General features: G+C 43.9%; 1 protein-coding gene across 1 annotated transcript; it reads right to left on the reverse strand.

The window, feature by feature from the left end:
• Positions 1 to 633: 633 nt before the first annotated feature.
• Ccl28 (C-C motif chemokine ligand 28) lies at positions 634 to 25083 on the reverse strand. The gene is made up of 3 exons (XM_021234516.2): positions 24926 to 25083; positions 6093 to 6219; positions 634 to 1281 (listed from the first exon to the last, which is right to left on the reverse strand). The coding sequence occupies exons 1-3, from the start codon at positions 24987 to 24989 to the stop codon at positions 1092 to 1094; spliced, it is 381 nt and encodes a 126-aa protein (XP_021090175.2). The 5' UTR covers positions 24990 to 25083; the 3' UTR covers positions 634 to 1091.
• Positions 25084 to 25334: the final 251 nt, after the last annotated feature.

The raw sequence follows: 25334 nt of genomic DNA on the forward strand, positions 1-25334 counted from the left end.
AAGCCTTCCCGCCAGCCTGGTTCTAGAGCCGCATCAGTCCCAAATAAACACACAGGAGGGTATATTAATTATGAAGCTGTTGGCCTTGCTTGTTTCTTACTGGCTAGCTCTGACTTAAGTAATTACCCCATAATTGTTAATCTAAGTATGTCTCTTACCGGAGAAGTTCCGGGCTTCCTACCCCATGGCCTTACATCTCGACTCTCCTGTGTTTCTCCTTCCCAGAGTTCTCCTGGACTCCTAGTCCCACCTATCTAGATTCCTATTGTCCAGCAGTGCTTTATTGACAAATAACAGGACTTCCCCAACAGTTGTCATTTGGAGATGGGCCATTGGGTGTAGCTGAGGGTAAATGAGGCTGCATGGGTGTAGTCTCCCTGATGTTGTTAGTGGTTTTGTAAGAAAAGAAAAAGAATCTGAGTTAGCACACTGGGCCATCTTGTCACATGCAGTCCTCTGTCACTTTTAGGTTCATTGAGAAGGTCATCCCAGATGCTAACCAGATGTTAGTGCCGAGCTCTTGGGCTTTCCCATCTTGGGAACCTGAGGCAAATAAACTTGTATTCTTTAGAAGTTACCTAATCAGAAATGTTGTTTTAGTAACAGGAAGTGGACTAGACAAAGGTCATGATGTTTGCAACTTTTCAGATGATTTAGTGGAAAAGCTCTTATACTTGTGTGCCCTGCCCACATACAAACAGAGAGCAAACACTAACAGTGACTAATGTAGGTGTCAGGTGTGTACATAAACCTTGTACCGTTCCTTCAGCTCCTCTGTAGGAATGGAGAACTTAAATTAAAATGTTAGAGGAATTGTATCTATATTGCCCCTTTAAATTTTATATATAAAGATGAATTTTGTATTTTCAGTTAAGTATATTATTGGTCACTTGTACACATTTTGTTGGTTCTTTGCTTTTGCTGCCTGGGGTTGGTTTTTTACCACTTACACCCTTAGCTGCAACTACCCATCAACAAAAACAACAGAAAACACCATTGGGTGTCGATAAAGAAGATTCAGGTGACAAACTTATGACCAACTATGAGCCAGTTCACTTGTGGAGGTATCTCCATAGTGCCACGCACTGGTCCTAACGAGGAGCGTTGTGGCCCTGTTTTCCATGATTTCTCTGGATGTGACTCTTTCTGTCCCTCCTGCTGTGCAGCTTCTTATGGCAGGGATTTTCTTTGCCATTCTTCTTCTCCTCGGAGACTCTCATCCAATGCTTCAAAGTCTGGTTGTGTGGGCTGACACAAATCCTTCTGCGTTTAACATGGAGGCTGCCAAGAAAAGAAAAAAAAATCTTCACAGAAATCACAAATATAAGCAGGTGTGATGAGTGCACGTTTTTAATCCCAGCATTGGGAAGCAGAGGCAAGCGGATCTCAGTGAGTTCGAGGCCTGCCTGGTCTACAAAGCAAGTTCTAGGACAGCCAGGACTGTTTACACAAAGAAACCCTGTCTCCAAAAACAAAAAAACAAGAAATTTTTGAAAAAAGAAAGAAAAGGAAGGAAGAAACCCGGGAGACCTTGATTCTCCTGATTCTTCACCCAGGAATGGTACAATGGCACAGGCCTTTACTCCCAGGACTTCCGAGGCAAAGGAAGAAGGATCTCTGTGAGTTCAAGGCCAGCCTGATCTACAGAGTTCTTGGACAACCAGGACTAGATAGAAAGACCCTGTCTCAAGAAAATAAAAAGTAAGCTGGGTGGTGGTGGCGCATGCCTTTAATCCCAGCACTCGGGAGGCAGAGGTAGGTGGATGTCTGTGAGTTTAAGACCAGCCTGGTCTACAAGAGCAAGTACCAGGACAGCCTCCAAAGCCACAGAGAAACGCTGTCTTGAAAAAAAAAAAAAAACCAAAACCAAAACCAAAACAAGAACAAAAAAAAAAACCAAACAAATAAATAAAAATAAAAATAAATAAAAACTATTCCAATGAGTGTGAGCTGTGGTCCTCCTGCTAAGACTATCCCTGGGGTTGTCCCTAAAGTGTATTTCTTCCCCCTTCCTCAGAAAATAACTTCTGAGAAATTCCAACCTCCTGAATGACTTCATGGGGTGGGGTTGGGGGTGGATAACAATCACGAGCAGATTCTTCTATCCAAGAGATAATCTCGGTGAAGTACAAGAAGCCTCTGCCAAAGTTAACAACCTTTCATGGTGTTTCTGCAAGTTCTTTAATGAAGTCTCGGTAGAGGGGTGTAAACAAACAGACTGCTGTCTCGGGCATGGAGAAAGCACAGTGAGCACTTATTAGAAATAAAGGACTTATTTCCTGAAGAAAATAGAGGGGAAGAGTCTACTGAGTTCACTGATATTTAATTTCTATTAATTAATCGACTGTAACTCATATTATATGATTCCTGGGAGTTACATTGGAATACAAATGATGCTCTCTGCATCTTAAACACTGGTCTCAAATCTTAAATGACTACATTTTGGAAGAATAAAGGTATGCTTCTATAGTAAAACTGTTTGAAAATAAAACTTCCTAAGTTGAGTATAAGAAAATATAACAGAGAGGATCTGTAACTTACCACTTAAAGATACAAAAATCTAATTTTGAAATCAAGTCGTAAGTGCGTTGTATTTTCAACTTGTTTATCAGCACAGAGTTCAGCTTATAAATTTGCACTTTTATATAAATAAATATGTTTAAAAACAGAGATTGGCTTCGTAATTTCCCTTTAACTAAAACCTAGTACTTTGGTGGCTAGTGAGATGTGTCAAGGGTTAAGAGCACTGACTGCTCTTCCAGAGGTCCTGAGTTCAATTCCCAGCAACCGCATGGTGACTCACAACCATCTATAATGGGATCTGACACCCTCCAGCGTCAGGTATGTGCATATGCAGACAGAGCACTCATGCATAAAAAAGCAATTAAAAAAGCAAAACAAAACAATCCAGTACTTTGAAAACCTAAAGGTTAATTCTTCAATCACATGTTTCTTCCTCAAAGTGAGGATGTTATGGTTAGAATCTAAAATGTTCCTCACAGGCTAATGTTCCAAAAGCCTGCTCCCTGACTGGTGTCCTGTTTGGGGAAACCGTGGGACCTTTGGGAGATAGGACCTTGCTGGTGGAAGCCATTCACTAGGAAGTGGGCTCACTTTCTGCTTTCTGATCCACCGTGATGTGAAGAGCCTCTGCTATATGCAACTTCCCACCATGAACTCCACCATATCTTTTTGTTTTGTTTTGTTTTGTTTGAGACAGGGTTTCTCTGTGTAACAGTCCTGTCTGTCTTGGAACTCACTTTGTAGACTAGGCTGGCCTCGAACTCACAGAGATCTGCCTGCCTCTGCCTCCCGAGTGCTGGGATTAAAGGCGGGTGCCACCACTGCCCGGCAGAACTCCACCACATCTTGACTACCACCATGGCCAGCCAAATAGATCTTTCCTCCATCACATTGTTTTTGTCAGGCATTTGGTCAGAGAAGGACAAAAGAGGCAAACATAGAGGCTTTACATTGTTTTTGTTCCTGTGCTTTTAAGATCTCTGACATCCGTTAATCCCCACCTAAACTGAAATCCTATTGCTGATGGTATTCTCTTGTAATCTCTGTCTCTCAAATACCCATAGACACTTCTTCTATTTTTCTAATTCTACCTTGTAAATGCTCTTATGCCTCCTTTAGGCTGAATGACAGATATGTCTATGTCAGTCATATGGAAGGACTTGAGAAGGACAGTTGGAAGCTCAGTGTTTCTCAGTGCAGCCGGAACAGGCTTGGTCAGTTCAGTTCAGCAGTATAGGTGCAATGCAAACATCCAGGTGACTCAAGTTGCTATCAACTATGAATTTTTTTACTCTCCAACTATTACCAATGATATTTATTAAGATTAAATCAAACACTGGTAGAATTTCAATTGAGTACACTTTATTAGTCTTAGGGGACTATTTAAAGGACAGATTTAGGGGAGGGTCATGGCTTTAGAGGGTTCAGCCCATGATTGATGGGCTCCAAACATTTGGGGAGGACCCCACAACAGTGGGAATATATGCTGGAAAGTGGTTCTTCATATTATGATGGACAGGAAGCAGGACATCCACCAGTGATGGGAAGGAAGGGACTGGGGACAAAGTCACACCCCAAGTGATCCACTTCTTCCCACAAGGCCCTGTCTCCAGCGGGCCCCACCTTCTAGAGTTTATCGAACCTCCCAGAACAGCGCTACTAGCTGCAGAGCAGTCATTCAGCAATAAGCCTGTAGGAGACATTATATTCAAACCCTAGCTCAGAGGTTTCCCAAATGTTAGGGACTTGAAGTGCTGCTTAGCAGGAGACACCTTATAGTATGTTTCCTGGACCGCTGCAGATTACATTGGTTTCCAGTGACTAAACCATCCAAGCTGATGGAGCCTGGGCAGCGCAAACTGAGGCAGCTGAGAGACTTCTCTACCCACTGTTTTCCTCTGTAGTCACCCAAGACTATTTATTCTTGGATAAATAATTGTTTGCTCCTCAGACCCCAAGTGTAGTCTTAAAACTCAATTCGTCTCTGACTCTTTTGAGAATCTTATAAAACCCACGGACCAGACCCTCTCCCCAGGAACATGCTTACAGGTTTACATGTAAATTGTCAAGGAGTCCACAGCCCCCAGTCTGAAGAGCGTCTGTCAATTGTGAACTCTTTCTCTGTCATTTTTAGAATTCTTTGCCTTGGATCAGGGTTTCTCAACTTCCATAGCAAATGGGTGTCTGAAATGATGCTGAGAAATCTTCAACATTCATTTTCTCATTCTCCTAATAATAAAATAGCAATAATTGGGCATATGATACAAGCTGTGCAATGCATTTCCCCTTTCTCTTAAAAAAAAGTGTGTGTGTGTGTGTGTGTGTGTGCGTGTGTAATCCTAAAAGTGATTCAGACTACCAGATTATAGAAAATCATAGGATGGCCTGTAGAACCCAGCTGGATAAAAAGTTTTTCAGAGACTCCAGAAGGGCAGAGACCACTGATCTCTGCTGTATCCTCAGAACATGGAACAGTTCTTGACTAATAGATACTTGTCAAATCTGTTAATAGAACAGATGTTCCTGGGTGTCTCAGAAGCTTGGGCTTAGGCAATGTTATTTTATAGTCCAAAGGAAAGACTGCCAAATGGCTCAGTAGCATCATCCAGATGCATAAGTGGTGTTAAACCCAGCATGCCAGGGAGATAACTCACATGAGACATACTAGAGTTTAAGAGGAAAACTTTTTCTTTGTTAAGATAGGCTATCACTGTGACCCAGGCTGACCTCGAACTGGTGATCCATCTGCCTCACTCTACTGAATGCTAGGATTACAAGCACACACCTCCATACCTGCCCTTGGAAGAACACGTTATGGTGAGCTCCCCTCTTCATTTTGAATGACCTCTGAAGATAAATAGTGTTATAAACAAGAGAGCTGTGTGAGAATCCCATTTCTGCCATTTTCTGGCAATACCACAACAGGTGAACTATGTAACCTTGCCCACCGGCGTCTTCTGTGTGACAGGGAAGTAAATTATGCCTTCCTCTCACGCTGTTGTTGGCCTACAGTCCTGGCTCTGACGTGTAGAGGGAGTGATAGGAGGGCCAGGTGGTTCACCCTAAGCCAACACCCAGAATCAAAAGCAAATAGGAGCAAGTCAGTCGCATGCGGCTGTGACATTGCAGTGCAGACATTGCCATACTACCTTTCAGACCATAAATTCCTATGGAATTCAGAGAGTAGAAGTGTCAGCAGCCATTGCCTACCTGGGGAAAGTCACAGTTTAAAGCCATGACAGATGGCTTTGTCATCCTTGATTGCTGCTTTGTCCTTGCCATTCAGAATCTCCCTTGTGTGGCTTAGCAAGGCCACTAATGCTTCTGGCATCTGAGAACACTTAACCCCAACCCAGCATTTTTGGGAGGCTGAAGGGAGAGCATAGGACTCAGGGCATTCCTGTACAGAGATTGTGTGTTTACTCCGAGTAGTCTGGCACTCAAAGACATGAGAACTACCCTTTCTCCTTTGAATGATGTGTGTCAGGCAAAGCATTTCAAGCCAGTGTGTGTTAGCCAAGGGAATAACCAGCATTCAGGTTGACATGTCCTTGGTGAAGAACACTCACATGACAGCAGCCAAGTCACAGTCCCCGTCAGCCCTCTGGATGCTGCATGAATTCACTCTTTCCAGAAGTCTTCTGGAAATATGATGGGAAACTTCAGTGCAGCAGCTGGAAGCTATGGGAAGTATGGCTATAAGAGACGGAAGGAAGTAACATTACAGTTGGCAGAATTCCGACTTGCCCTCATCTTAAAGATTCCAGAGATCAAGCAAGTATTTCCTGGGAGCTTCATGAATGCGGAGAAAGACAGGCCTTGTCTCTACCTTCTAGAACTTAAGCTGTATTATGAGAGAGAAAATTTAAGTCTAGGCAAAGTGACAAAACACGTGACAGATATGAAAAGCTGCAAACAAGCCAGGCATTGATGGCGCACACCTTTAATCCCAGCACTCGGGAGGCAGAGGCAGGTGGATCTCTGTGAGTTCGAGGCCAGCCTGGTCTACAGAGCAAGTTCCTGGACAGCCTCCAAAGCCACAGAGAAACCCTGTCTCGAAAAACCAAAAAGAAAAGCTGTAACCAGCAGTGACGACGGAGTTCACATGGAGGATGGAGAGAGTGAGTTACTGGTGTTCCATGCAGTTCATTTTGAAAACGGGAGGCCTCGTGTGTTGTAGAATATTATTTTAAGGTGTGTTGCTTTTGTTTATGCTCGGAAACATTTGTTTAATGATGCAAAGATGTGTTTGATTGGGACAAGAGGCTCAGAGGTCAAGAGTATTGACTGTCCTTCCAAAGGTCCTGAGTTCAATCCCCAGCAACCACATGGTGGCTCACAACCATCTGTAATGAGATCTGGCCCCCTGTTCTGGCCTGCGGGCAGAACAATGTATACAGAATAAATAAATCTGTAAGACTTGAGGTGGTAATGCATGCATTTAATCCCAGCACGTGGGAGGCAGATCTCTGTGAGTTAGAAGCCAGCTCTGGTCTACAGAGCGAGTGCCAGGACACGCTCCAAAGCTACACCGAGAAACCCTGTCTGGAAAAACCAAAATGAAGGAAAAATGTTTGATTAAATAAAATTCACCTGCAGTCAGGAGGCTGCATCAGCAAGTAGCTGACTAGAAGTGGTAGGAAGAAGCCAGGTAGAGAAGGGTTTTTAAAGAGAGGCGAGCAGAGGCAGAGACATCCAAAGAGAGGAGGTGAACTACTCGCTATGCAGCCTCTCTGAGGAGCAGAATTTCACCTTTAAAGGGACAGAGATTTAGATAAATTCCCCAAATAGCTTGGCTGCAGCTCTTGCAGCCTAACTGCTGCTGACTGCTAATGTCACTGGAGTTGCAGTTGCTGATTCAGACAGCTGTGGCTTAAAGGGCAGCAACAATTTAAGGAAAAGGACAATACTCATGGACCTCAGGTGAAAGCTTGAAGTTTTCTGTTAGAAGGACTTGGCTTGCCTAGCATGCATGAGGTAGCCGATTCAGTCTCCAGCACCACCACTGTCACCAATAAGCATGGTGGCACACACCTGTAACCCTAGCACTCGGGAACTAGAGGCAAGAAGACTACTAGCTTGGGGCCAGCCTGGGCTACACAGTGAGATTCTGTCTTAAAAGAAAAAAAGAACAAAACAAAAACAGAGTTAAAAAAAAGTCTGAGACAAAAGCACATTTTAGGAGATGGGACCTAACTGGAGGAAGTGAGTTATTGCGGGCATCCTGTCCTTTCTCCTTCCTGTCTGCCATGAGTCGAGTGGCCTCTGCCACATGGTGCCAGTGCAGCTATGGTCTACCTTGTCACAGGCCCAGAATCAACAGAGTAGAGAGCTGCAGATAGAAACTTCAGAAACCGTTAAGCAAAATGACTAATTTCTCCTTTTAGATTGTGTCTCAAGTGTTTATCACACACAAGCAGGAAAAAAATCTGATTATATTGCTATACACAGTTCTTAGAGTGAAACCATGAGGAGCTCCTAACTTCAGAACCTGAATGTCAGTTGTATTCCAAGCAACTCTAAATCATGAAATGTACCTTTTAGAAGCATGGTGGGAATAAGGAGTTACAGGAGAACTTGTGAGTTGAGTAGTATGAGTTACCCAAGCACTAATATCAACTCAAGGGATAGCTTTAAATCAGAAAGGCACCCAGGACCTATAGGTGTTTCATAAAACTGAGGTGCACTTCTCAAATAAAAATGTAGGACTAGTTCGGCTGGAGACTACTTGATCTGTGAGATTGACTAATTAAAAGGCCGTACGCAGCTAAACATTTAGTCTATGTTGGTAGTTAAGAACAATGATGCTTTGACGTGATCCAAAATACAAAAGACCAGAAATAAATTTGAAGTGGAGCATGGGGAGTGTGAACAGGGTAGATTGGATGAGGGCAGTGCTAAGGTTCTCTTGGATGACATTGCCCCCTAGAGGTTCTCTTATGCAAAGTCCTGTCAGCATTTTCCTTCTATAAAACACTACTTGCTCTGATTTCAGCCACACTTCCAGAATTTTACAGAAGAGATTTAGAGGTATCAAGTAGGTTGAAGAAGAGAACTGCATTTGACACCGCTAGTGGAAAACATGAAGACAAAAACATCAAGATGCGGATATAGGCAATGAGTTTCTGAGTGCTGTTTAGCTTAAGGAACAACAGCTGAGAATAACAGATAGGATCGCATCAAGTTAATAAGCTTCTGCACAGCCAAAGAAAAACAATGAAGAGTCAGACCTCAGAGCTGAAACATCTCTTTGCTGGTTATCCATCAAATATCCAGAATGTATACAGAACTGAAAGAAACCAAACCCTTGAAAAGAATGAATAACCTTATTAATAAAAGGGCAAATAAACTCAATTAACACTTTCCAAATGAAAATAAAACTAATTCATAAATATGTAGAAATAATTTTCAGCATCTTTAGCTACTGGGGAAATATAAATTAAAGGTACAATGGCAGTCAAAGTGATGGTCATAAAAAACCAAAACCATGCCAAAGCAAAGCAAAAACCAGTGAATGCTGGTAAAGATACGAAGAAAGGGACCCGACACATTGTTATTGAGATTGTAAATTAGCGCTGCCACTGGGGGGAAAAATCAGCATGAAGGTTTCTCAAAAGTTAAAAATGGAACCTCTGCGTGATCCAGCTATACCATTCCTGGGGATGTGCCCGAAGGAACTGAAGTCAGTATGCCGCAGAAATAGTCACATAACCATATTTATTGTGGAACTATTTGCAATACCCAAGTTAGGGGATCAGCGAGGTACTCACGGTGAATGAGAATGTCTCATTCACTTGGAACCCAGTGGGTGGCGATGTTTGGGGGAGGTTGTAGAACCTTTAGGAGGCGGAGCCTTGCCCGCGGAGGCCGGTTATCACTGAGGGCGGGCTTTGAGAGAGCTGCCTCTCTCCGTTTCTGGTTGGCAGTGGAAGATGGGATCTCCCAGCTTCCTGTTCTGACTGCCTGCAACCATGGTTTCCTTGCCATTATGGACTCCCTCTCTGGAACTGTTAATAAACTCTTCTACAAGTTGCTCTTGATCATGGTGTTTTATCACAACAACAAAAGGTGAGTAATGCAGTGCACATCAGTGGATGAGTGAATCAGGAGGAAAATGACTTGAACCTAAAAGGGGCTTGCCAAGATTGCTCAGCGAGCAAAGGGACTGACCAGCCTGACGACCTGAGCCCGGTCTCTGGGTACCACAAGGTGGAAGGAGAGAACTAACTCCTGAAACTTATTCTCTCGCCTCTACATGCGTTTCCCATGGCACATGTGCACCTAGCCGTCCCCCCCCACACACACACATGTGATAAAAAATTTTTAAATGTAGCCGAGCGTTATGGCGCACACCTTTAATCCCAGCACTAGGGGGGCAGAGGCAGGCAGATCTCTGTGAGTTCGAGGCCAGCCTGGTCTACAGAGCAAGTTCAGGGCAGCCTCCAAAACAATGCGGAGAAACCTTGTCTCGAAAAACCAAAATAAATAAATAAAATAAAGTAAAGTAAAAAAGGTCTCCTAGGAATATGGAAGGGGAAGAGAAAGTAAAAAATGGTAATAGAGGGGTTGAAAGAACACTATATGCATGTATGAAGATGTAATGAAATGCTAATAAGTGGTAGAATAACATATCAGTTATTCTGCAGCTCCATTGTTTTTATGTAGGTGACACTGTTACTTTGGGAAGGGAGCTAATCATAGATTAAGGAGGTTAAGTCTCCCCCTACAGACTGCCCTAAAGCCACCATTGCATGAGGCCAGGGACAGCAGGGGTCATAACCGTTCCTTCCAATCATAGATTACACAAACAGATCTGATGGAGTTAGCATTTCTCTGAGGGAATTAGATGGACAAATGTAAGTTCTAGAGAAGTCTGGCAGGGTGGGCATGCAAAGCAGCACACACCTATGGACTAAATCCTACTAAAGAGGGAACCAGCCAGAGGCTGTGAACTGCCATTTGGTTCCGCCTGATCTGCTCCAGCTTTCCCTACAACTGGTCCTACATGTGCCAGTTTGCTTAGGAAAGGACATGGCATACTAGATCCCCATCAGAATGCCCTTTAAGAGGTGATTTGTGTGGCTGATGAGTGCCTTTTCCTGCTGACAAGAGAAACAAACCCTGAGGTCAGTCCTGGAAGAGGCAGTTCACAATCAGTGGACACTGAGTGACTCATTTACCAACCCAGCAGAGGGTCTTGCATGGGGCAGAAATCAAACACGGACTCCATCTGAAGCAAATGTCACCAGAAGCTTATGCACGGAGGAAGGACACAGAAGTCTGGGGTGAATATTGGGAAAGGATAACAGCAGGCTACCCCGAAAGGCAGAGTAGCTCATGACGTGATGGTTGAAGCTTATGTCCTCTTTCAGGCTCCCCTCCCTTGATGCTATCAATGTAAAGAAGTGAAGAGAGGGACTGGCGGATGGCCCAGTGGGTAAGAACACTAGCTGGCAGATTGGTCTAGAAATGTTGAACTTAATTTATTTTTCCAATTGTACAGGGGTAACACACTGTATTAAATATGTAAGGTCTTATCCATGTGGGTTTGATTACAAGAACTAATAAAGTATTCTCTAAATAATGAAAGCAAAACCCCACTAACTGGTCTTCCAGACGTCCTGAGTTGTGGTTCACAAACATCTGTAATGAGATATGGTGCCCTCTTCTGGCCTGCAGGGATACGTGCAGGCAGAACACTTCCACGACTTCATTATGGAAGCAAGGCTGCAAGGAGCACCCATCCAAGAGAGCACTAGCTATTCACTGTGTGCATGAGACATTAGTTCAATTGATTGTCGCGGCAACTATAAGCAAAAGGAACTGACTGAACTCACCACGTTTAGCAAGGGCGCAACTAATGTGCTAAAAAGTTACATAATATTCCCTAAATCAAAGGACTCAGAAAGGGTGGTGCTCAGGTTTGCATCCAAGCCCTGCGGGTTGTACCTGAGTTGCTCATCTGTATGTCTCCCTGGAGCTGCACAAGAACTACCCAAGGCATCAGAATCATTTGGAGTTATTTTTAAGCCAGAGATAACCGTCAGTTCCCGCCAACCTCACATTTCTGACTATTAAGTGGGGGTGACGCCTGAGCGTGCGCAGTCCCAATAGCTGCCCTGGTGAGGCTGATACTGCTGTTCCCAGAATACACTTGGAGAACCACAGACCAGACAACATGCCTGGAGTTGCTGGCTTGTAGGATGTGTGCGCATCTCTGCCTACACTTGACTGCAAACAGCTCTGCAGTGGCTATGCAGTATGATGACGTATGAGCCAGATGAGAGCTGCACTTACAAATTTTCAACATTTCATAATGTCAGCTTGAAATGTCACCTTTGCGGGGACTGGAGGGTAACTCAGCGGTAAAGCGCACTCTTAGAAGGAACAAGGTCCTGGATTGTCCCTGGCACCAAAACGAAAATATTCGATGGCAGTTTAAAACTATCTCAACGTTGGCCGGGCGTTGGTGGCGCATGCCTTTAATCCCAGCACTAGGGGGGCAGAGGCAGGTGGATCTCTGTGAGTTCGAGGCTAGACTGTTCCAGGACAACCTCTAAAGCAATACAGAGAAACCCTGTCTCCAAAAACCAAAAACAAAGAAAAAAAAAAGGAAAAAAGAAAAGAAAAGATCGTGGAGCAATCCAGGTCAAGGAAACTGGGATTGCTATGTAAAATAAGATTGTTTCTAATTTAAATAAGAAATGGAGAGAAAAAAGACACAGCTATCAAAGTATTAAACTCAAGCAACCAAATGCCCCCTTTGGTTCACTTAATTAACATATCCAATCAAAACAAAATATCCATCCTAGCCCATTCTGACACAGAACTGCCTTTTTCTCTTCTTAAAAGTTACACCTGCAAAGTCATTTGCTGCTGTTTTCTGCCTAAGTCAGAAAGTGGTCACTTTAACTTTTCTTCCCTGCTTAATAAAGAATCTCTCTGGGAAAACGGGTGTGTGGGTGCGATTTGTGCCTAAATCAGGGTCTGAGAGAGAGCACTCCTGCTCTTTAGGAGAGTCCCTTCAATATAATAATTATAAAAAAATTTTAAAGGATTTTTTCTTTAAAGATTTATTTACTTATTATGTATACAGTGTTCTGTCTGCATGTACACCCGCAGGCCAGAAGAGGGCACCACATCTCATTACAGATGGTTGTGAGCCACCATGTGGTTGCTGGGAATTGAACTCTGGTCCTCTGGAAGAGCAGTTAGTGCTCTTAACCTCTGAGTCATCTTTCCAGCCCTTATAAAATGTTTTATGATTGCATACTGTGTTTGAAGAGCAATCCCTATGCAAAATAATAAACATTTATACACTTACTTTGCTTAGAAACTAAAAGAAGCATTAAACTCATGGATTAAAGTGGAAAATCACGCCGGGCGGTGGTGGCCCACGCCTTTAATCCCAGCACCCGGGAGGCAGAGGCCGGCTGATCTCTGTGAGTTCGAGGCCAGGCTGGACCGACAACCTCCAAAACAATACAGAGAAACCCTGTCTCGTAAAAACCAAAAAAAAAAAAAAAAAAAAAAAAAAAGTGGAAAATCACTAAATACTAATAAAAGAGTGCAAAAGAATAATACTTATCTCAAGGCGGTGGTGGTGCATGCCTTTAATCCCAGCACTCAGGAGGCAGAGGCAGACAGACCTCTGAGTTGAAGGCCAGCCTCATTTACAAAGCAAGTTCCAGGACAGAGAAACCCCGTCTCAAAAAAAAGGGAAAAAAAAAGAATATCACAGATAGGATAGAGTTAAGTTTAGAAACTGGTATTTTTATTTAAAACGCATACAGAGATCAAAACCAGAGGTCTCAACCTGGAAAAAATAAGTCTCAGGGGACCGGAAAGCACGACGTGGCGACGCTTTACGCCTGTCATGCTGGTCTCACCTAAGTCGTGCTGCTCTCATCAGTGTCTGGCGAGCTGGAGAGCCTGGCCAGGGTGGTAGCCGGACTCGGAGCCGGGTGGCAGCAACTAGAAGTGACACCGCTCAGTGTTACTGTGGGGTCACCGTTTGTTGTCTCTCCCAGCGCCAGCTCATGCACTCTAGAGAGGGAACCCACGCCAGATGGCCTCAGAGCCACCCCAGGGTCTAGAGGGGGAGGAGGTGCGCATGTGCAGCCCCACACCATGTCCCTCGGTTTCCTAGCTGCCCAGGCCAGCCTCCCCATCATGGATCTATTTGAGGGTATCGTCACTTCTGAAACAAATCAGTAGGAGTTACATAGTGTTTTCAGATTGCCAGGGGAAACACTGTATCTACAGTCATATTTAAGTGCGTTAAAATGGAATTTGTAAAAACTAATAAAAAGCACACTGAAGTAAAAACAGACTCTAATGTCGCTCTCCCAGTACTTGCTTCATCTGGCCTGTGGCCTGTGAATGGCTTCTGATGAAATTATTTCAGATTCTTGAATTCCTATCTCCATTACAACTTTTGACTGAAGTCTTTTCTTTGTTAATATTAACATTGCTACCCTAACGATTTGTTCCGTTTTTGTTAAATTCATTTTTCAGTTTACCTTAGTTCAATTCAAGTGACGGGTGCTGGAGATTGAGTGTGGTGCCCACCCACCCACCCATGCTTGGCACCCCAGCTCTTTGTCTTAAGTTTTATTTTTCATTATATTTTAGAGACAGGGACTCACTGTGCAGTCCAGGCTGGCCTCTAACTCGTGGAGATCAGCCGGCCTGTGCCTCCTGACTGCTGAGATTAAAGGTGTGCATTACTCCACACCCACTTGTCTTACAGTTTTATGTCACCCTCTTCTCAGCTTTTTCAGCTTCCCTACTGACGGATTGGTAAGTTTTATACATTTCTTTTGCTGTCCCCGGAGCTGAAGCCACACTGAAAGTAAAGACGGGGCACCAGGAGTTAAAACACAGAAACCCACAACTGGAGAACACTCAGTCCTGAAAACGGGATTTCCTCGAGGCTCGGGGACCCATGTGGAAGAGGAGGTAGAAAGATTGTAAGGTCCAAAGACAACGGAGACAGCAGTATCTTCCAGATGACAGCAATGATGCACTTTTGAACTCACAGAGACTGCAGCAGCAGGAACTGGGCCTGCACAGGTTCAAGTCGGGTAGGGTCCCAGGGCTGCGAGGGGGAAGTGTAAGTAAGTTTTCACCCCTAACTGAGGAGTTTTCTGCAACTGATACCCACTGGCAAAGGAAATTTTAGTTTTTTCCAACGAAGTCTCACTGGTTTATTAACCACACTTCAGGGTAGGCTCCAGCCTAGGAGTAGCTGGCAAACATAAAATGAACTCAATTGTATTTTTGTGGGTGTTTGTCTCATTTTGCTTTGGGCCTTTTGCTGTGCTTGTTCCTCTGACTTCTACAGGAACACATGCGCAGGTTTGTCCCCATCTTATCATACAAATACACCAATCAATAATTTAAAAAATCTGAAAAATAGAAAAGCAAAAGCAAAACCTATGGGGGGGGGCAGGAGGGGAACCAACAATTCCTGAATGCCCACTCCATGCCAAACACTGTGTACGTGATTTATTTAATCATGAGGATAACTAAGAGAAGTATTGTTTTACAGAAAAGGAAATGAGCTATGAGAGACTAAGCAGTTTACCTTGTTCGTGTAGTTAAGAGTTCTTAGTCTTGTAAGTCAAAGCCAGCATTCCAGCATGTCAGCATTTCTCAAACTGGGTTCATAGACCTCTGGAAAAGTCCAGCAGGTGTTTTCCCAGGATCTATGAACTCTCCAGAGATCCAATGTATCAGTCCAGTGACTTTCTAGCCAGCATGTCCTGATCTTCCAGAAGGTCATCTTAGCCGAACTCTTTGAGGACATTTAAATTTTTCATGGTAATGTCAGTGAGGTTAGCAAGTACAGTATTGCCTTCATTGTCCCAGGACAATTAGAGAAGATCCAGCTGAACTTCTCAATGCATTCACACCAAGGGAAGGCCAAGTTCATACAGAAATAGGCAAGAAGTCAGTTAGCACTTGTCACTCGGCCTGGCAGAATGTGCATCAGACCCACACTCAAGCCACCTCCGCCAAGGGTGTAGTACTGTTCACAACAGTGATTTTACAGCCTAACTGTATTATATTAATGTCAACATATTGAAGCCAACTTGGCTTTGTGGTTGTGTTTTCATTTTTTTATTTTTATTTTATTTTTAAAGATTTATTACATATACAGTGTTCTGTCTGCATGTATGCCTGCATGCCAGAAGAGGGCGCCAGATCTCATTACAGATGCTTGTGAGCCACCATGTGGTTGCTGGGAATTGAACTCAGGACCTCTGGAAGAATAGCCAGTACTCTTAACCTCTGAGCCATCTCTCCAGCCCCATGGTTGTGTTTTTAAATTTTGAACATGTTTACTTTGTAGTAGTAGAAGTGATTTATAATTGCACAGTTATACTTGGTTTCGTTTATACACATGAAGTAACAGTAAGATAATTTAAAAGTCAACACTGAGAATGAAGAGAGTGTGTCCCTTCAAAGGGACCCATACATTACTCATACTGGAAAATACTGTCATTATATTGCACTGTTTCACTAACATAGAAAAGTATGTCTAAAAAAATAATTATAGCCTTCCGCTTGCCCTCTCTGGGATGTCCTGGACTGGGAATTGCAGCAAGCTCCATTCACCCCCTGAGGACCGAGCTACCAGGAGCCTGCCCCCACTTAGGGCAGAAGGCAGAGTGCAGAGGGCAGAGTACAGAGGGCAGAGGGCAGAGGGCAGAACTCCCAACCACCAGGAGAGGGAGTGTCTGAGACCCATCTGCATCCACTGAGAGACCCATCAGAGAACTGGACTGGCTTGCACCCACCCGAAGAGAACCTTGGACCCGTACTCACCAGGAAAGGAAGAGAACCCATGTGTACCCACTGAATGAAGGAATGGGAAGATGACAATATTAGAACAAATTCAACGACAGAAAAGAAAATTATGACAGCACCAGAGTCTAGGAACCCTCACCAGCAAGATCTGAACATCCCAACACAGATGAAACAGAAGAGAATAACCTAAAAACCAACTTCATGAAGATGATAGAGACCCTAAAGGAAGAAATGAGAAAATCTTTTAAATAAATAAAACAAAAGACAAACCAAAAATTATAAGAAATAATTCAAACAGTGCAAGGTTTGAAAGCTGAAATAGAGACAATAAAAAATAAATAAATAAAAACTGAAGTCTGAAGGAATGCTGGAACTAGAAAAGGTGAATAACTACAGATGCAAGCATACCCATCAGAATACAGGAGTTAGAAGAGAATCTCAGGCATTGAAGATTCACTAGGAGAAACAGATTCATCGACTATAAGTATAGAAGAAGGAGAAGAAAACCACCTTAAAGGAACAGAAAACATATTCAACAAAATCATAGAAGCAAACTTTCCCAACCTAAAGAAAGACAAGCCAATGAAAGTACAAGAAGCCTACAGAACACCAAATAGAGTGGACCCCAAAAGGAAGTCCCCTCGCCACATAATAGTAAGAAACCCAAATATACAGAATAAAGAAAGAATATTAAGAGCAGCAAAGGAAAAAGGCCAAGTAACATACAAAGGCAAACCTATCGGAATCACACCTGACTTCTCCATGAAAACTCTGAAAGCCAGAAGGTTCTGGATAGATATTCTACCAACACTAAGAGACCACGGATGCCAGCCCAGACTATTATACCCAACAAAGCTTTCAATCACTATAGAGGGAGAAAACAAGATATTCCACGACAAAATCAGATTTTAACAATACATATCCACAAATCTAGTCCTACAGAAAGTACTGGAAGGAAAACTTAAATCTAAGGAAGATATCACTTACCACAATTAAATCAAGAGCAGATAAGCAATCTAAAGAGACCTATAACCCCTAATGAAATAGAAGCAGTCATCAAAAGTCTCCCAACCAAAAAAAGCCCAGGTCCAGATGGCTTCAGTGCAGAATTCTACCAGAAATTTAAAGAAGAGATAATTCCAACACTCTTCAAAGTGTTCCACACAATAAAAGCAAGGGGTTCATTGCCAAACTCTGTTTACAAAGCTACAATTACCTTGATACCCAAGACACACAAAGACACAACTAAGAAAGAGAACTACAGACCAATCTCCCTCATGAACATTGATGCAAAAATACTCAATAAAATATTAGCAAATCGAATCCAAGAACACATCAGGAAAATCATCCACCATGATCAAGAAGGCTTCATCCCAGGGATGCAGGGATGGCTCAACATACAAAAATCTATCAATGTAATTCACCATATAAACAAACTGCAAAAGAAAAACCACATGATCTTCTCACTTGATGCGGAAAAAGCCTTTGACAACATCCAACACCCCTTCATAATAAAGGTCCTGGAGAGATCAGGGATAACAAGAACATACCTGAACATAATAAAAGCAATATACAGTAAACCAACAGCTAACATCAAACTAAATGGAGAGAAATTCAAGGCAATTCCTCTAAAATCAGGAACATGACAAAGCTGCCCTTTCTCTCAATATCTCTTCAATATTGTACTTGAAGTTCTAGCTAGCTCAAAAAGACAAGAAAAGGAGATCAAGGGAATACAACTTGAAAAGGAAGAAATCAAACTTTGACTATTTGCAGATGATATGATCATTTACATAAGTGATCTGAAAAACTCTACAAGAGAACTCCTACAGATGATAAACACCTTCAGGAAAGTGGCAGGATACAAGGTTAACTCAAAAAAATCATTAGCCCTATTACATACAGATGATAAATGGGCTGAGAAAGAAATCAGAGAAACATCACCCTTTACAATAGCCCCAAACAACATAAAATATTTGGGGATAACGCTAACCAAACAAGTGAAAGACCTGTACAGCAAGAACTTTGAGTCTTTAAAGAAAGAAATGAAAGAGGATGCCAGAAAATGGAAAGATCTCCCATGATCTTGGATTGTAGGATTAACATAGTAAAAATGGCAATCTTGCCAAAGGCAATCTACAGATTCAACGTAATCCCCATCAAAATACCGGCACAATTCTTCACAGACTTTGAAAGAGCAATACTCAACTTTATACGGTAAAACAAAAGACCCAGAAAAGCCAAAACAACCTTTTACAATAAAGGAACTTCCGGAGGCATCACCATCCCTGACTTCAAGCTCTTTTATAGAGCTATAGTCCTGAAAACAGCTTGGTATTGGCACAAAAATAGACAGGTAGACCAATGGAATCGAATTGAAAACCCTGATACTAACCCACACACCTACGAACACTTGATTTTTGATAAAGAAGCTAAAATTATACATTGGAAAAAAGATAGCATCTTCAACAAATGGTGTTGGCATAACTGGACGCTGGCACGTAGAAGACTGCAGACAGAGCTATGCCTATCACCATGCACAAAACTTAAGTCCAAATGGATCAAAGACCTCAACATAAATCCAGCCACACTGAAACTCTTAGAAGAGAAAATAGGAGGTACCCTTGAAAGAGTTGGTACAGGAGACCGCTTCCTGAACATAACACCAGTGGCACACACTGATCAACAATTAATAAACGGGACCTTCTGAAACTGAGAAGCTTTTGTAAGGCAAAGGACACAGTCAACAAGACAAAAAGACAGCCCACCGAATGGGAAAAGATATTCACTAACCCCACATCTAACAGAGGGCTGATCTCCAAAATTTACAAAGAACTCAAGAAGCAAGTCTCCAAAACACCAAAGGATCCAATTAAAAAGTGGGCTGCAGAACTAAATAGAGAATTCTCAATAGGGGAGTCTAAAATGGCTGAGAGACACTTGAGAAAGTGCTCAACATCCTTAGCCATCAGGGAAATGCAAATCAAAACAACTCTGAGATACCATCTTACTCCTGTCAGAATGGCTAAAATCAAAAACACCAAAGACAATTTATGCTGGAGAGGATGTGGAGAAAGGGGAACACTCCTCCACTGCTGGTGGGAGTGCCAACTCGTACACCCACTTTGGAAATCAGTATGGAGATTCCTCAGGAAAATGGGAATCAATCTATCACAAGACCAAGCAATTCCACTCTTAGGCATATATCCAAAAGATGCAAATTCATACAACAAGGACATTTGTTCCACTATGCTCATAACAGTATTATTTGTAATAGCCTGAACCTGGGAGCAACCTAGATGCCCCTCAACTGCATAGTGGATAGAGAAAATGTGGTACATTTACACGGAGGGAAAAAAAAAAACAATGGAATCTTGAAATTTACAGGCAAATGGATGGCTGTTAGGAACCAGTCTCAGATTGCCACCTAGTACATACAGAACTTCTGGCCACAGGACCAAGCTAATTAGAACAGTTATACAGCCAGTTCCTAGAAACCTTATAGTTGCCCTTAACAAGAAACAAACCTCCCCTATCATGTTCAACCCCAGAGGCTAAACATTACCTTTAGGTTAGCCACGAGGCACAGTTACCAGGGCAACCTTTCTTGCACCTTTTGCATCCTGCCAGACATCCTCCTTCTGTGGACTTCTAACATCCTGCCTTCCTTGCAGCTACACCCCAACTACCCACAAAACCTACCCCCTCCAAACCCACTTCATCAACTATATAGCTAGCCCAGCAAAAAATAGAATTGCCACTTGATCAGGATCCTGTCTTGTGGTCTTTTCTCTCGAGCCTCCTGCCCCACTCTTTTCATTCCTCACAGGTCTCTGTTCCACATTCAGTCCCAGCTGGACCGGGACAGATGGCTCTAGAAGAAACCATCCTGAGTGAGGTAACCCAGTCACAAAAAGACAAGCATGGTATGTACTCTCTCATATATGGATTTTAGGCCTGAAACAAGGGAGTACCAGCCTACAATCCCCAGCCAGAGAGTCTGGGAAATAAGGAGGACCCTAAGAAAGATATGCATGGTAACCCAGAGAAGGGTAACAGGACAGAATCTTCTGAGGGGATTGGGAGCATGGGGGTGGGGTGGGTGAGGAAGCTGGGAGAAAGACAGTGAGTGAAGAGGAGGGGAGAGGAGGACATGGTTGAGTCGGGGAAAGAATAGAGGAGACCAGGATGAGGGATACCATTATAGAAGGAGCCATTATAGGTTTGAAGAGAGATCTGGCACTAGTGAGATGTCCAGAGGCCTACAAGGATGATACCAGCTGGCAATCTAACCAATAGTGGAGAGGCTATCTTAAATGCCCTTCCCTGATAACGTGATTGACGACTTCCTTGAATGACTTCCTAGAGTCTTCATCCAGTGGCTGAAGGAAGCAGAGGCAGACACCCACAGCTAAACACTGAACTGAATTCCTGGAACCCAGTTGCAGAGAGGGAGGAGTGATGAGCAAAGGGGTTATGACTTCGTGGGTGAAACCCACAGAAACAGCTGACCTGAACAAGGGGGAGCTCATAGACCACAGACTGATAGCTGAGAGGCCAGCATGGGACTGATCCAGACTCCCTGAACCTGGGTGTCAGTGAGGAGGCCTCAACATCCTTTGGGGCCACAGGCAATATATCAGCATTTAGCCCTGTCATCCAGATGGACTTTGGGAGACCATTCCATGTGGAGGGATGCTCTCTCAGCCTGGACACATGGGGGAGGGCCTAGGCCCTGCCTGGGATCATATGACAGACTTTGGAGATTCCCCATGAAGGGCCTCACCCTCCTTGGAGAGTGGAGCAGGGATTGGAGGAGGGGTTGGGAGAGGGTTGAAGGGGGGGCGGGAGAGGAGGAGAGGGAGAGGGAGCTGGGATTGACATGTGAAGCAAACATGTTTATAATTTAAATTGAATAAAAAAAAAGAAAAAAATAATTATAGCCACACTAGAGATACAGCTGCTTTTAGGAACCAAAATATAACACTTGTGATGATCTAGGTTCCAGGGTCTACATAAGTGTGTTTTAACTGCAGGGCACACCTAATGAGAAACTGAAGGAAAGCAGGTTACTGGGCCCATTATGTCAGACCGGTCATGAACTTCTCTGCTGGTGAAACAGAGGGCCCCATCTGGAAGAGTGACTTTTCAAATGCAAACATCTATTGGTAATCTGTCCTAACATAGATTTGGTAAGGCTGTTTTTGTTTGTTTGTTGTTTTGTTTTGTTGTTGTTGTTTTGTTTTTTTGAAGCATCAAGCCATCCTGATAGTTGTGAGAAAACAGGCCGCTCACAGGTCACTTAGGACCCTTGAATGAAGTGAACTCTTACAGCCTTTGAATATAAACAAAATCTGAGCCAAAGTACAACTAAAACTCCCTGGGGCCGTGGAGATGCCTCAGAGGGCGAAGCACTTGCTGTGAGGCCTAGGGCTCGTCTGCTGGCAGAGAACTGCACCCTACAAGTTTGCCTCTGACCTTCACGTGGTTCCTTGGTGACCCCTGCTAGGCACAGATTAAAATGTAATACACACACACGCACACACACACACACATTCATATAGAAAGTCAAGTGAGCCTAACCCTGGGTTCTGGAGTTAAAAAAATCTGGCTCAGGGCCACTGGACGACAGCCATGGAGGTTCTGGAACCAGCAGCCACATGGACAGATGAAGGGTGTACTCTGCCCTCTGGATAGAGCCCAAGGTTTTGGTCACAGATAACATCACCTGCTTCGTGATTATTTTGGAACACTTTGGAAATGCCAATTCTTGAAGCATCACACTGAGATAATAGCTTAAGATAAAGGAACAGCTTTGTCCCTGAAAGTACAAAATGTGTTTCCCAGTCTCCAATTGGCACAGGCCACTTCCTTGTATCTTCCTCCAGTGTCCTGTCATGTTTTCTCTGCCATGTCTTCCTCATCTCCCCCTGCATTTTGCTTTCCAACCCCATTTTGGATCCAGACTCATTTAGTACTACCACAGGGCACCCTCCCCCAAATGGAAATTTACTGAAGAAGAATTGGCATTGGGCCGCCCTAGTTCCACAACTGTTCTCAGCCCCACCTCCGTTAATTTTAATTTAATATCTTTTTTCAAGACAGGGTTTCTTTGTGCAGTCCTGGCTGTCCTGGAACTGGCTCTGCAGACCAAGGTGCCCTAGAACTCACAAGAGATCTGCTATCCTCTGACCCCTAGAGCTGGGATTAAAGGCATGAACCACCACTGGCTGGCTATATATATATATCTATATATATATATAGATATATATATATATTCCGTTTGTCTTTTTTTTTTTTTTTGGTTTTCAAGAGACAGGGTTTCTCTATATTGCTTTGGAGGCTGTCCTGGAACTCGCTCTGTAGACCAGGCTGGCCTCGAACTCACAGAGATCTGTCTGCGTCTGCCTCCCAAGTGCTGGGATTAAAGGCTTGCACCACCAATGGCCAGCCACATGCAAGCAATGCCTGAAGAGGCCAGAAGAGGGCATCAGATCCCCTGGACCTAGAGTTACAGACAGTTGTGAGCTGCCATGTAGGTGCTGGGAACCCAGTTCTCTGCAAGAGCAGCCAGTGTTCTTAACTATTGACCCATCTCTCCACTCCAGCACACACACACAACCTCACTTATTTTAAATGGCGGAAGGTGGGAATGGTCAGACAATGTGTTTTTCCTATTCCAAACAGCCTCTAGTAAGGGCCAAGGCTGAGCCACAGGCTGGGAATCTCAGCTCTCTTGTTGTCATCACCAGATGTGCTTGTCAGCCATCTTAGCCGTTTGCTTCTTATCCCTCTACCAGGATTCAGCCTCTGTGAGGTTTGGTGCTGCAAGGCGGAGCCTTCCTCATTCTCTGCGGCTCTACCCTTCCCTTCCCCTATAGGAGGGCTGCTGGGGGACGTGCGTGTGTGCGTGCGTGCGTGCGTGCGTGCGTGCGTGTGTGTGTGTGTGTGTGTGTGTGTGTGTGTGTGTGTGTGTGTGTGTGTGCGTGTGCTGGGAGCGAGGCCTCATCTTCATTTCAAAGCACTGCATGAAAAATGTATTAGGTAGAGTTGCAGACGCTGGCTATCAAACCTGAGCCAGTCAATTGAGAGTCCCTGAAGGTCCTGCTGGAGCAACAGCGAACTTCTCTGGAGAGATATTGTGAAATAAATGAAAAGCTTCCTTCTCTAGACTGATAGAAATGGAGGAGGGTCAGGTTTTTCCTCTTCTGGTTCACTTAACGCCAAGTACCTTCCTGGACTACTTCGAAGTCCTCAAGCAAATGCCAACAGGAAGCACACAGTTAGTAGGGCCCAGACCACCCCAGGAGAGGGACAGGAGCTCATCTACTGCCACCAGCTGTAGCCAGGGAAAGAACCACTGTTGTCAGGTCTGAGTGTTTTTTTCTGCATAGGGACTTGAACCCAGGGCCGTGAGCTTGCTAGGAGAGCTCTCTGAGCTACACCTCCAGCCTCCAACTCTCACTGGTAAGAGAGCTGTTAATCCAGTTTGCCTGTGTGTGTATACAAAGGTGTGATTGTGAACTTTGTTTTGAAATGTTGGCATGTGCACTTAAAAAGCAGACCAGACAAAGTTTGTACCCCACCTCTGCTCTAGACTCAGGGCCTGTTTAGGATGCAGTGTAAGAAAGACACATCATCCATAACTTTCTATGAGTTGAGGGCTTCTTTCTTTCTTTTTTTATTCTTTGGGGAATGAATGCTCTATTTATAATCTATCTCAGGAACATATACTACTTAAACTCACTATGGCCAAAATTAGTGTAATAGTTCATTCACCTACATATTCCAGTCACTAATTAAGTGCTAGCAGGGTGTGTACCTCATGCCTATAATCCAAGCATTTGGGAGGCTGAAGCAGAGTCTGAGGCTAGTCTGAGATACATATGTGTTCTAGGCCAGCCAGAGCTGCGAGTGAGACTCTGCAGTCTAGCGATAGACAAAGGAATCTTAAGCGCCCTTGAATGCCCTTAAAGTAGGTTGCTTTCAGTCCAAACGCAGCTATGATCTCCACATACTCACTACCAACACAGAAGCTGAGTTCTCATCAGTACACTTTGTATGGCTCAATCTCCTTGATCACGCTCCCCTTTCTAAAGGCTAGACTGAAGTTCGGTACCCACAAGGCTGACTGCTCAAGAAACCTGGAGCTTACCTGCCAATGCTGATTTTTTTTCCTCTAGGGGAAAAATGCATACACAAACACACAGACAAAGATGTGCACACATGTGCATGTAGATCATACATACACACACACACACACACACCTCTGTTCAGAGAGTATAGCTATTTGAGGCACTTAAACAGAGAACAGCGGCTCTGCCCCAGCTCCTAGCCAGGAAAAGACAGTGTTCTGTCATAGGAAGTTGCACCTGCACAGAAGGGCTCATCCCTATAGTCGATTAATTTTCCCGGGGAAATATTTCCTCCCCAAATCCCTGACCTTGAACTTGTGCTGTGCTCCAGATAATCAGAGAACAATGGAAGAGTCTCACCGGAAGACAGAGACTCCTTCCAGCACCAACTTAGGAGGTATTCTTCCCCTCCCCCCCCCGGGAGCTCCAGGTCACTGGTGCCCCCAACTCACCTTCTGAAGTTTGAAGAGCCACACACACAGCTACAGCCATGAGGGTGAGTCCTGCCTGCTGCATTCCTGCCTGACCCACTGAGTCTGGCGATGACTCAGGAGGCTGTGGGATCAGGAAATGAATGTAAAGGTGTCCTTGGGTGCCGAGAAACAGCCTAAGTTGGCCAGGTAGCCCCGCCCTAGGAGGCTCTCACATTTCTTTCTTAACACCTGGTTTCAGCCAGGTGGTAAATTCCTAAATTCACAGCCTGATGTGTTCACATTGCAGGGGACGGTAGAACATCTGTGGCCCTATGGCAGCTGAAGAGATCCTTACGAGTAGGCAGTATTCATCAGAATCATTTGGAAGCCATTAAAAATATAGCAGTCTACACGAATACATCTGCCAGACTCCATCTCCACACCAGAG

This window comes from Mesocricetus auratus, unplaced genomic scaffold (genome assembly GCF_017639785.1).
Source record: "Mesocricetus auratus isolate SY011 unplaced genomic scaffold, BCM_Maur_2.0 Super-Scaffold_100020, whole genome shotgun sequence".
Taxonomy (NCBI): Eukaryota; Metazoa; Chordata; class Mammalia; order Rodentia; family Cricetidae; genus Mesocricetus; species Mesocricetus auratus.